The following is a 12214-nucleotide window of genomic DNA, read 5'->3' on the forward strand; positions in this document are numbered from 1 at the left end:
TATGTATGTAATGAGAGATTGTGGAGCTATCTAAACACAAAATTCATTCATTTTTCACATATACCTCATACACATAGCTTGAGGGTCATTTTATGCAATATTTTTAATAATTTTGTGCAGGAAATGAATTTTGTATACATTGAACCATCAGAAAGCAAATGTCTTATATTTGTGGCCCACTTTATCACACATTCTTTTACTTGTTTATTTTCCATTTCCAATTTTAACAAATATTTATACATTTTTTTAACCAAACCAATGGACTCTCTGTTATTCTTTTGGGCAATTTTATTATTTGCAGTCTTAGGTATACAAATATATGATCTCTTTAGAGAGAAAGATAGATTTTTCAGTCTGGGCACATTACTTTCATGACTGAATTAAGAGACATAGCTGTGTTAGTATGGAAGATCAGTATGCAAAGGGATCTGTAGCACCTTTGAGACTAACTGTGTGAAAGATGTTGTAGTATAAGCTTTCATAGGTTTGGTCTAGTTTTTCAGATGCATGGAGTGTACTGGTGCCTAGTAAGCATCTTTATAATAGGATTGTATGAATGAGAATGGTGTGTGCAGGCTGGGAACCAAAAAGAGATGTGATAAACTGTCCAAGAGCATCCTCAAGAGACTGGGATGTTAACCAGTGTTATAGAATGTATAGTGTACCAGGAAGCCATTGTCTTTGTCCAACCCACTTGGATGGATTGGAGTTTGTGAATATATTGCATACAAGTTTTGCATTTCTATGATGCGTTATATAATCTGATTATAAAGGTCCTTTCTGGGCAACCATTCACTCCATGCATCTGAGGAAATAGACCAGTCTATGGAGTTTATCACACAGAGGACAAATTGGTGAAAACCCGTGCAGAAATGAGATTTAAAAATGTGAATGTTGTTTGTCAGATGCGTTGGAGTGAAAGTGAAATAACACAAAAATAATCCAAATGGAAAGTTCTTTTGTACTTTCGGAATATAGCGAAAGTAAAAAGGAGCTGGTTTTGACGACTTTGCATTCAGACTATTTTTGCATTATTTCTCTTTCATGCAAATGTCGTCTGAAAAACATCCTACAAATGCGAGTTTTTCAACTTTCTGTTTGGGTTAACCCTGAACGTTGTCTGAGAAACAACCCACAAATGCAGGTTGTTTTCAGTTTAAATTTAGTTTCTGCATGGGATTTGTCCCGCGTGATAAATTCCTATGGAAGCTTATGCTGGAACTTCTTTCACACAGTTAATCTCACAGGTGCTACAAGATCCCTTTGTATACTTTCATAATATACATTACATGTTTGGCATCATAAAGTCATAAGGAACTGAACTTTCATATCATCTGCATTTCCTCAGCAGGCATCTCCATAATTAAACATTGGGGATATTAACATATTAAATATAAGATCTGTGGATAGTCTTACAAGCATTCAAGCAAGATAATAACCTATCCTGGTCATTGCTACATCTACCAGCATCCATTACAAGCACAATGATAAACATGGCTGGAATTCACTGAACAAGTTATGAACCTAGAGTTATGCCTTCATGATGGTTTGTATTTACAGTCCCTATGTATTCACTAGTTTAGAGGACATACAGGGGCCATGAAAGTCCCCCCATTCTGCACTTGCTTGACAGCGCTTTCTGTAGCTATGGCATCCTGGGATTTGTAGCTTAACAAGGTCTTTACCCTTCTCTGCTAAAGAGTGCTGGTGTCTCCTAAAACTACAAATCCCAGGATTTCACAGCACTTAAGGTGGTATCAAACTTCACTATTTTACAGTGTAGTTGCATCCTCAGTGGGTCTGCTCAGGTTGGGGTTAACCATTGAGTTTAGGCCCAATGAAACCCAGCCAAGAATAAAAAATTCAGCAACTATATAAAATCAAACTGAGTATTAAAATAAAGTTTGTGCCCTGAGAAACTTCCTCATCTGATGCTATAGTGAGAGAAGAGAAAAAACTGTTGAAAGATACAGCATGCTTTATTCCAAATGGAATAAAACAGAATAAATGAAATCCTTTATTTCCTACTTGATGGAGTCAGGTAGGAAAGCAATAATCACCAGAATGATCACTGCAACCAGCAAACAAGCCATTTCTGAAGAACTCCAGGAGCTTCCCACCTGCTCACTAGGCTGAACAACGGAGGCTGGCATCACACGGCTTTCCAGAATCAAGGGTGTTTTTTCCATGCACCACCCATCTTTACATGCCTCACAGTTCTTCCTTTCATGGGGGCCTTCCAGAAAACCTTCAGCAAGAGGTTCACGCATGGGAGCGGTTCGGCTGACTTCTCCATAACATTTCTCAAGGATCTTTTGCACCAGATTGTGGAGGACGAACTGAACGGTGTCATCACGGAAAGAAGGCTCCTCGTACTTGATATTCCCACATACACGGCATTTCTGTCGGTATATTTTCATTCGTACTTGGCCCAAGATATTTCGGGTCAGCCGCATGTAGAAGACGATAACGACTTGTGATGATTTCCAGGAATGGGAGCAACTGGAACACTTGAAGCTGATATGAGGAAAAAACATTTGTACTCATCATTCATGGGAATCTGAAATGGAGGAAAATGGTAATAGAATCATAGGCGTTTATCAGACAGGGTTTATGCAGCCCAGATCTGGGGCTTCTGCGGATTGGGCAATTTGAAATGACATGTTATCCAGAATGTATTTCCATACCTGGTTGATTTCAATGGGAGCCCCATCTGTGGGGCTTCCGTGGGACTTCCGAACTGGCTCCTCATTTTGGCGTGTTTTGGCCAGTTCGCTAAATAAGGGGATTGACGGGAATCGCATTGGGGCTCTGTACGATCTCACTGCGAATTGGTCTGGTGTGGAATCCCAATAACACTAATAATAACAACAACAACAATAATAAAGGCTCTTAAGTTCCAGGAGGTGACGCTTGCAGCACTCATTGGGCATTGGAAGTCTGCTTCCCCCTCCTTTAGAGCCAGACGCCAGGATGTGCAGATTCTGTCATCAGATTTAAAATCTCTGGTGTGTGTGTGTGTTTGTGTTGTGGTCATTTGGGTCAGTGCAGGTTATGATCTGCCCTTGGCCCCATGTTCAATCCCAAAATGCAAGCTAGTGCCATCTCTGTATCCTGCCCCCCCTCCCTTGCCACCCCAGAATGCCTCATACACAGGTAATAATAATAGTAGTAATAATAATAATTCCTCACCTCTGAATGCCAGAAAAGGATGCATTTTTTTTCTTTCCCTAGGCTCCCCCCCAATTTCCTTAGAGACAATAGCAAAAACTGTATCAATTTGCCAATTTGCCAAATTGGACAGAGAAACATTTTTAACATTCGGATTGCAACATTCCTTCGGATTGCATTGCAGCAATTGATTCCAAGCAGCTAGCCACATTCTATCTAAATATAGATCTACCCGTTGCAAAAAATATGAGCATTGACAGAGAAAAATAATTAAAAAAAAATTAAAAACCAAAGGGAAAGGTCCCTGCTGGAGACCAGAGCCTTGCTTTGCTGTGCTCCCCTGACCTGGCCTGAATTGACCCCGTCAGTCACCCCCTTTTTGCCTCCTGTCACATTTCCCTTTTTTGCATTCCACCTTTGGCTCTTTCCTCTCCTCCTCCTCCTCCTTCTCACTCTTGGATGAAGGGGAGGGAATGCTCTGACCTCTATCCCTCCCTGGATTTGCCCCGATCATGATAAGAGAAGGCAACTGCTACAAAGGCAAGGAGGGAACTCCCAGAATTCCATAGCATTGAGCCAGGACAGTTAAACTGGAGTTAAACTGGATTATCTCTCCAGTGTGGATGCAACCTAAGAGAAGGCAACTGAATGACAGGAGGATGGGGCTCTGACATTGAATTTCGCTGCCAGGGATGGGAAACTAGAAGGGAGAAAGAAAAATGGGGAAGCTGTCACTGATGTGAGGCTAACATTCGCATGAAAGTGGAGGCAGGCTCCCTTCTTAGCCCCGGAAATGCAAAGGTTCAGGATGCCTTCAGGGCCCCACTGGGCATGCACAAGGGTCCCAATTCGAATTGCTGGAACCCCCATGTTATGCACCGGTGTGGAACTACCATTTGCACTCACTCCTCTTTCCTTTGAATCCGCATTACGTGACTTCCTTCAATTCGATTCCCCCCCAGTTTGGAAGGGTAACGTAACAGCGACCAGGTATGAAAATATATTCTCATTATCACGTCAATGCGAATGGCCCAATCTGCAGAAGCCCCTGCAGAAACCTCGTCTGATAAATGCCATAGAGTTGGAAGGGACCACAAGGGCCAGCTAGTCCAACTCCCTGCCATGCAGGAAACACAGCTAAAGTTGCCCATCCAACCTCTGTTTAAAAATCTCGAAAGAAGGAGAATCCACCACTCCATCAGTCCATTCCATCTCTAACAGCAATTCCAATAAAAAAAGTTCTTCCTAACATTTAGGTGATATCTGTGACCAAGGCAGTGGCATTCCTAGGGCTGGTGTCACCCAGTGCAGTAACTCATGGTGTCACCTCCATCAGCCTCCTGGGATGGGGATGGAGATGGGATGGAATCCAGTATCCTGGCACCACTGCCCTCCCAGCCAAGACAGCAAAGACAGGATATCTCTGTGAGCAAGAACAGTTTTTTAATTACAAAAGATCTCCACTCTCAAAGAAAGCAGAAGTTTCTTCCAGGACAAGCAGAGCCTTCTTCCGGTGCGGCTTTCAGCATATGCTGAAAGCCGCATAAGGCAAGCCTGCGTATCATGTGGGCACACTGTATTAAGGATTCTGCATGGTGTGGGATGGGAGAAGCTCAATGGAGGGTGATGCCAACATCATTGGCAGAAACGAGCCAAGCAGATTGGGAGGTGCAGCATGAAGCGAGAAAGCTCCATGGCTTCACCCCCATTCTTGTTCCTGCAATGGGGAGTGGTACCCCAGGAAGAGTCCCTACTTTCCTTCTGGGGGTGGGAACATAGGATGCCTTCCTACTACTGTATCTGGTGTCACCCAGTGCAATTTGCACTCCCTGCACCTCCTCGTGACACCACTGGATCAAGGCCATTTAGAGCAGTGGTAGGAAATGTTAGAGGGTCCATGATTTTGAAGGAAACTGGGCTGCCTTTGATTCCAAATGGGTTGATCTCTGCCCAGTCATGACTGAATCAGAAACAATTTCATCTTTTTTCCTTTTTTTGTGGGGAGGCACCTTCAACTAGTCTCCTAGGTCCCTCCTATTGATTTTGGCCGTTCCTAGATTAGATAGTTGTTAATCTATGCATTACGGTGTAGTGCTTGAGCGCTAGGTGACAACTCTGGAAATCAGGGTTTGATTCCCAGCTTGGCCATGGGAACCCACTGGGTGGCCTTGGCCGAGTCACATACTCTCAGCTTCAGAAAACCTCATGACAGGGTTCACCTTAAGGTTGCTATAAGTTAGAACCGTCCACTTTGGTATATCAGCAGGTCCTCCTTTCAGATGCACAGCAGTCCAAGTAGACCACAAGTTGAACATGAGTCAACAGTGCGATGTGGCAGCTAAAAAGGCCAATGCAATTTTAGGCTGCATCAATAGAAGTATAGTGTCTAGATCAAGAGAAGTAATAGTGCCACTGTATTCTGCTTTGGTCAGGCCCCACCTGGAATATTGTGCCCAGTTCTGGGCACCACAATTCAAAAAGGACATTGAGAAACTGGAGCGTGTCCAAAGGAGGGCGACCAAAATGGTGAAGGGTCTGGAAACCATGTCCTATGAGGAACAGCTTAGGGAGCTGGGGATGTTTAGCCTGGAGACAAGAAGGTTACGAGGTGATATGATGGCCCTGTTTAAATACTTGAAGGGATGTTCTATTGAGGAGGGAGCAAGCTTGTTTTCTGCTGCTCCAGAGAACAGGACCCAGAACAATGGATCCAAGCTACAGGCAAAGAGATTCCAGCTCAACATCAGGAGGAACTTCCTGACAGTAAGGGCTGTTTGACAGTGGAACAAACTCCCTTGGAGTGTAGTGGAGTCTCCTTCCTTGGAGGTCTTTAAGCAGAGGCTGGATGGCTATCTGTCAGGGATGCTTTAATTGAGATTTCCTGCATGGCAGAATGGGGTTGGACTGGATGGCCCTTGAGGTCTCTTCTAACTCTATGATTCTATAAGAAACAATTTGTAGGCACACAACCCTATATATATAATCTATATACACACTCACCCACCAACCTGTTATTTGTTTCAATGTGCTGTAAGCCAGCTTGCATCCCAGTATTTGGAAAAAGGTTGGATATGCATGAATAAAATAGTGAAGACTAATAATAATGAGTTACCTATTTTACCTCACCTGGCAAACAGGTGTTTCTGCACATATGTGTGCCACCCAAATTGTAACTGCCTGCTTTCTAGCTCTTCAGTCAAAATCCACTTGTCCCATGGCTTCTGGGCTGCCATCTTCTTCGTAAACTCGACCGTCCAGTTTGGCATCTCAGCAAGTTCTCCTTTCAAATGCACAGCTGTTTAAATGAACTACAGCTTTGTAAGTTGCACCAAAAGGGATGGCTCAGTCAGCTCAGAGCCAGGTGTGTCCTTTTCTCCTGTTGACACTGGCCTTTGCCTGTTTCTAGGTGATCTGTTGTGTTTCAAGACCAGACAAACACTGGAGAAGGGAAGGTTGGCAATAAAAAGAACCAAAGGGAAGAAGTGGGCGCGGCCTTTTCAAAACACAGAGTTCCTTCCTCTTTATTATAACCACCAGTGTTGCCAACTTTGGGAGTTTTACATGGAAATTGTGCTTTCCGTTTGATATCTGTGTCTGGCTCTATTTCGGGAAGATCTAGGGACTTTTCAGCTCTGGCCCCGAGAGCCAGAGGCTGCCAGAGCAAGCAGTCCTCTTTGGAGTCACACTCACCGCTTTCAGCCAATCAGAGAGGAGGGTGGTCCCCCCCCCCGCCCTCAGGAAAAGCTCAGCCCCAGAGAAGAGTCTACAGCATATCAGTGCTGCCAACTTAAGTCCACTTCTTCAGCTGCATTTGAATTTAATAATGATAATAACAACGGTGATGATGATGATGGAGAGATAGATCTTGTAGCACCTTTGAGACTCACTGAAAGAAAAGTTGGCAGCATGAGCTTTCCTAGGCTTAAGCGTACTTCCTCAGATACATGGGAATTGTAGTTCATTGTGGCACCAGAGCTCTTTCTCACAAAACTACAATCCCCAAGATTCCCTAGCACTGAGCCAGGGCAGTTAAAGCAGTCTCAAACTGGATTATTTCTGCAGTATGGATTGGACCTTGAGCGTTTTTAATAACGAAGGTCCAAAACACACTGCAGAAATAATCCAGTTTGAGACCACTTTAACTCTCCTGGCTCAGTGCTAGGGAATCCTGGGGATTGTAGTTTGTTGTGGCACCTTCTGACAGAGAAGGCTCAGTGTCTCACAAAACTACAGTTCCCAGGGTTCCCTAGCACTGAGCCAGGGCAGCTAAAGGGGTGTCAAACTGGATTATTTCTGCAGTGTGGTCACAGCCTAAAAAGTTTCTATTTGGCACAAACCTTCCTGGACCCCCTTCATGTCAAAATAAATACCTTAAAAGTATTAGAAGGACTGAAAGATTCTTTGGTTGAATGGTAATTTAGAGAGTTGAAATAAGTTACAATTATTTTTATTCAATTAGGGTTACGTTTATTTGCAAAAGATCCGCCATATTAACATTACGGGAACTTTCTGGGGATTTTGACTTAATATTCTGGGTAATATTGGGGAATTCCGGGGATTTTGGTAAAACATGCTGGGGGATATCTTCGAGGCTTGTTGACAACTACCCATAATTGCACAAATTGTGGCTGCTTCCTGCCTGTGGGGTTATGTATGGCTTTACTGGGCTATCAAGAATTGGAATTGCACAACTTCAAACTGCCCTGATTTGACAAGGACAGCCCCAACTAATCCTCTGCCTCCTTACTTTTCAGCTGCTTTTAAAATATCCTGGCTTCTCTCTCTCCTCCATTCACTTCCTCTTTTGTCCTCAGCTTATTTCAACTGCTGCAAACAGGATACAAGAAAGAGGTACAGTAGTTTGCTCTCAGTTAATTCAGCAGCAAGGAGAGGAGAGGCAGGGGCTGAATCTTGCCCTTTCCAGTAGGGAATAGAGATGGAGTCAGTCCTTTTGGATAATGCCTTTGGAATGAAGACCCTGCAGATGTGGAAACTACCAGCTGCCATTCTACTTAAACAAGAATGTGCTATGAGTTTGAGGGTTAGTTTCATTGTGTCTGATTGTGGTCCATTGCTCAGGCATATTTCTGAAAAAGGACCAGAGGGGGCTGGGGGAGACCTGTCACAGCATGCCTTTCAAACAGAAATAGAAGGTTCTGGGTTCAAATGTTGACACTTCCAGTTAAATGGATCAGGCAGTAGCTAAGGAAAAAGAAAAGAGATTTCTGTGCCTTAGACTCTGGAGAGCTGTTGTCAGATGGACCAAGAGTCCAAAAATCACTTTTTCAGATCATAGCTCTCAGGATATCCTAGCTGGCATCCGGCCCTCCTGGATGACTGGCAAACGCTTTGCACCATCTTTGGAAATTTGGCCCATTTCCTGTGATCTAACCAAGCAACTGCTTCTGTCTTTTGCTGGTGGCAATCCAAAAAACTAATTTTTCCTAAGCTCTGGGTCAGTCTCCTTCCAAAGTTTCTGTGGAAGCATCAAGTGCTAAGGAGGTTGTGATATTGTTAAACTTTGCAATTCTATCCTAAAATGTTTTTTTTTAAATAGTTTGTTTCAGTTTACAGCAATGGCGTCACCAGGTTGGCGTCACCCGGTGTGGTAACTCATGATGTCTCTCCCCATCGACCACCTCCTATCCCACATTATACAGAATATTTATGTTTTTTGTACCATTTTTTTATTTTTTAAAAGAAAGACGCCTTGGGACCTCTCCTTTTTCCTTCCACTGAGCCTCACCCCACTCTTTAGCATTTTAATGGGACACATGATGCAAATGACACACCCATTTCTGCCCAAAATTAGATGTTTCAGGAACAGTGGTGTCACTCCCCTTAGGTTATCATCTGATGTGGTCCTCACCCCCCCCCCCCCCGTGACACCACTGATGCCACTGCTTCACCTGGAAAGGTGGCAGTGTGTATATAAAAGGGAAATGAGACTCAGAAGACAATATTTATAAGGAAGAATGGTGGGCTTGCAAGGCTGACTCAAAATATTTGCTGCTTGAGATACTTCCTGCCTCCTTGCCTCTATCTGCAGAAGTACAATTGGCCATCCATATCCACAGATTCCTTATCCATGGATTCAACCACCCACAGCTTGAAAATATTCAAACAAATTATAAATTCCAAAAAGCAAACCTTGATGTTGCCATTTTATATAAGGAACACCATTTTATTACACCATTGTATTTTATGGGACCTGAGCATCCACAGATTTTGGTATCCATAGGGGTCCTGGAACCAAACCCCAGAGGATACCAGGGGCATCACTAGGGTTGGTGTCACCCAGTGTGGCAGTTCATGGTGCCACCCTGTCAATTGACCTCCTACCCTACCACACTATACAGAAATGCTTTTTGTACTAATGTTACTTGTAAATCATAATCCCATATATCACTATATGTAATCTCAACAGTTGTGACAAACACAAGTTAAATTTATACCATTAAATTACAATATCATGTGCACAGCCCAAATGTATCTACATATACATCATTTCAGATGGTTAAAACAAAAATTTGATAAAATGTGATGTTTTTAAAGAAAATTTTTAAATATTTTAAAAAGTATTATTATATTAATTTTATATTATATTATTATATTATTTGTTGAGATTTGAAATTTTAATTAAAAAACCCCTGGGCCCTCTCCTTGCTCTTTCCACTGAGCCTCACCCCACTCAACCAATCGCTTCAACATTTTAATGGCACACAGGTGAATGCCACAGTCTGCTTCTGCCCAAAGGCAGATGTTGGGGGAAGCAGAGATGTCACCCCCCTCCCCTTAGGATGTCACTTGGTGTGTTCACCCCCTTGCACCTCATTGTGATTCCACTGGAGGATACCAAGGGCCTGGTGTACAGTTACTGTTTTGCCACATGCTACTGAGGCTTTTCACTAGACCTGTGCTGGCCGATGACCCCATGTCAATGGGGAGTAGTGGATGCACTCTGAACTTTAAAGGAGCTGTTCTAGGTAAAGAGCCCTGTCCTCCAAAATAAAAGCAAATGCATCTGACTGGGTGCTTTATGTAATGTGAGCAGTGTTGCCAACAAGCCTCGGAGATAATTCCCGGAAATATTTGTCCAAAACCTGCTGAATCCCCCCAGATCCCACGGAATATTCAGCCACAATTCCCGGAAAATTCCCATAATGTTAAAATGGCAGATGTTTTGCAAATAAACGTAAACATAATTGAATAAAAATAACTGTAACTTATTTCAACTCTCAAAATCACCATTGAACCAAACAAAGAATCTTTCAGTCCTTTTAAGATCTTTATTTTGACATGAAGGGGGTTCAGGAAGCTTTGTGCCAAATAGAAATGTGTTCGGCTGCAACCGCACTGCAGAAATAAATCCAGTTTGACACCCTTTTAATTGCCATGGCTCAGTGCTAGGGAATCTTAAATTGGCAACACTGATATCCTGTAGACTCATTCTCTGGGTCTGTGATCTGGAAGTGTGGAGGCAATTCCCTTCTCAAACCAGGGAATCCTGGGAATTGTAGTTTGTTGTGACATGTTGAGACACTGATTTTACCGGCAGCCAGGGCTCCATGCATGAAATTCTGGGCTTGGTGGTTTGTTGTGCCCAGAATCCCATCATCACAGGGAGCCTTGCAGTTAGAAGCAGTGCCAAACTGGATTATTTCTGCAGTATGGATGGCAATGGAAAAGGGAACGAAAAGAGAGTCACAAAACAAAATTCTTGGAAGACAGGGTAGGGATGCCAACTGACCAGGTGCTCTGCCCATGCTCAGAGGCACATTTAATCACTAACACACACACACACTCAGGGACATCGCATTAACATCACACAACCCAAATGGTCCACCTCACAGTACAACAACGACCCTGAGAGGTAGGCTTGGGGCACTCTGCCCAAGCTCAGGAATTCAGAAATCCAAATGTCACTCTCAGGCACACACAGAAGTCCACAACATCAAGCCATGATACCATGATCAAGTATTGCCTTTGTGTGCCTTAAAACTTATTTCTTATTTGAAAATGCAAGGCAATTGGGATGAAGCCAGCCAAGATCCCTCACTCCCTGCCTCTCTCCAGCACTTTTGCCCCTGGAGCCTGAGAATGCCTGAGGGGGGGGGGGGCAATCACTGTCCTCTCTCTGATTGGCTGAACTATTCCTCCAAACAGTTGGGGTTGGTTGGGCTTGCTCTGTCCTGGCTCTCAGAGGGAGAGAGAGAGAGAGAGAGAGTTTTTTCTCCAGCCCTCTTGGCTGAAAACTGTTACACTTCAAAGGGTTGGTTGCTCTGCAGCCATCTCAGGCTGGAGCTGAAATGGGCCAAAGTCGCCAAAAAGGCACTGAAAAAGAGCCAGGCGTGAAAATCACACGAAAAGCTCTGAAAAGTCCCCGTTTTCGCGTGAAAGTCGCGAAATTGGCAACACTGAATGTGAGCCACACTCATGAACACAGGCCTATTGCCATTCTTGCACAAGAACCATACCCTTTCTCAATGTGATACATGAGAAGGGGGAATGTGAATGCTGAAGAGGAGAATGTGGGAACTTCCTGACCTAACAGTTCCTTGTAGCTCCAACTGGTGTCATAGAACCATAGACTCATAGAGTTGGAGAAGACACCAAGGATCATCCAGTTCAACCCCATTCTGCAATGCAGGAAGGCACAATCAAAGTACAATCAAAGGTCAAGGGGTGACATGATTACCATGACTAAATATTTGAAGGGATGTCATACTGAATTTGGAGCAAGCTTTTTTCTGCTGCTCCAGAGACCAGGACATGGAGCAAAGGAGTCTATAGGACAAAAATATTCCACTTCATCATTAGGGAGAACTACCTGATGAGAAGAGCTGTTTGATAGTGGAAGATGCTGCCTTGGAGTACGGTGTGGTGGAGCCTCCTTCTTTGGTTTTTTTTTTTTAAAACAGATTGGATAGCCATCTGTGGGGGGGGGGGGCTTGGATTGTGTCTTCCTGCATTGGGTTGAACTGGATGGCTTTGTTTTTTTCCTCTCCAGATCTAGGATTATATAGTTTCAGAGGGTGTCACA

General features: G+C 43.6%; 1 protein-coding gene across 1 annotated transcript; it reads right to left on the minus strand.

Annotated features, from left to right (window-relative positions):
• Positions 1 to 191: 191 nt before the first annotated feature.
• Positions 192 to 6535, minus strand: LOC149317914 (receptor-transporting protein 3-like). Its single transcript, XM_089507509.1, has 2 exons — positions 6298 to 6535; positions 192 to 2517 (listed from the first exon to the last, which is right to left on the minus strand). Exons 1-2 carry the CDS (start codon positions 6435 to 6437, stop codon positions 2025 to 2027), a joined length of 633 nt encoding a protein of 210 aa, XP_089363635.1. The 5' UTR covers positions 6438 to 6535; the 3' UTR covers positions 192 to 2024.
• Positions 6536 to 12214: the final 5679 nt, after the last annotated feature.

The sequence above is a fragment of the Sceloporus occidentalis genome, unplaced genomic scaffold, assembly GCF_023333645.1.
Source record: "Sceloporus occidentalis isolate IW3139 unplaced genomic scaffold, rSceOcc1.0.p SCAF_2, whole genome shotgun sequence".
In the NCBI taxonomy this organism is placed as follows: domain Eukaryota; kingdom Metazoa; phylum Chordata; class Lepidosauria; order Squamata; family Phrynosomatidae; genus Sceloporus; species Sceloporus occidentalis.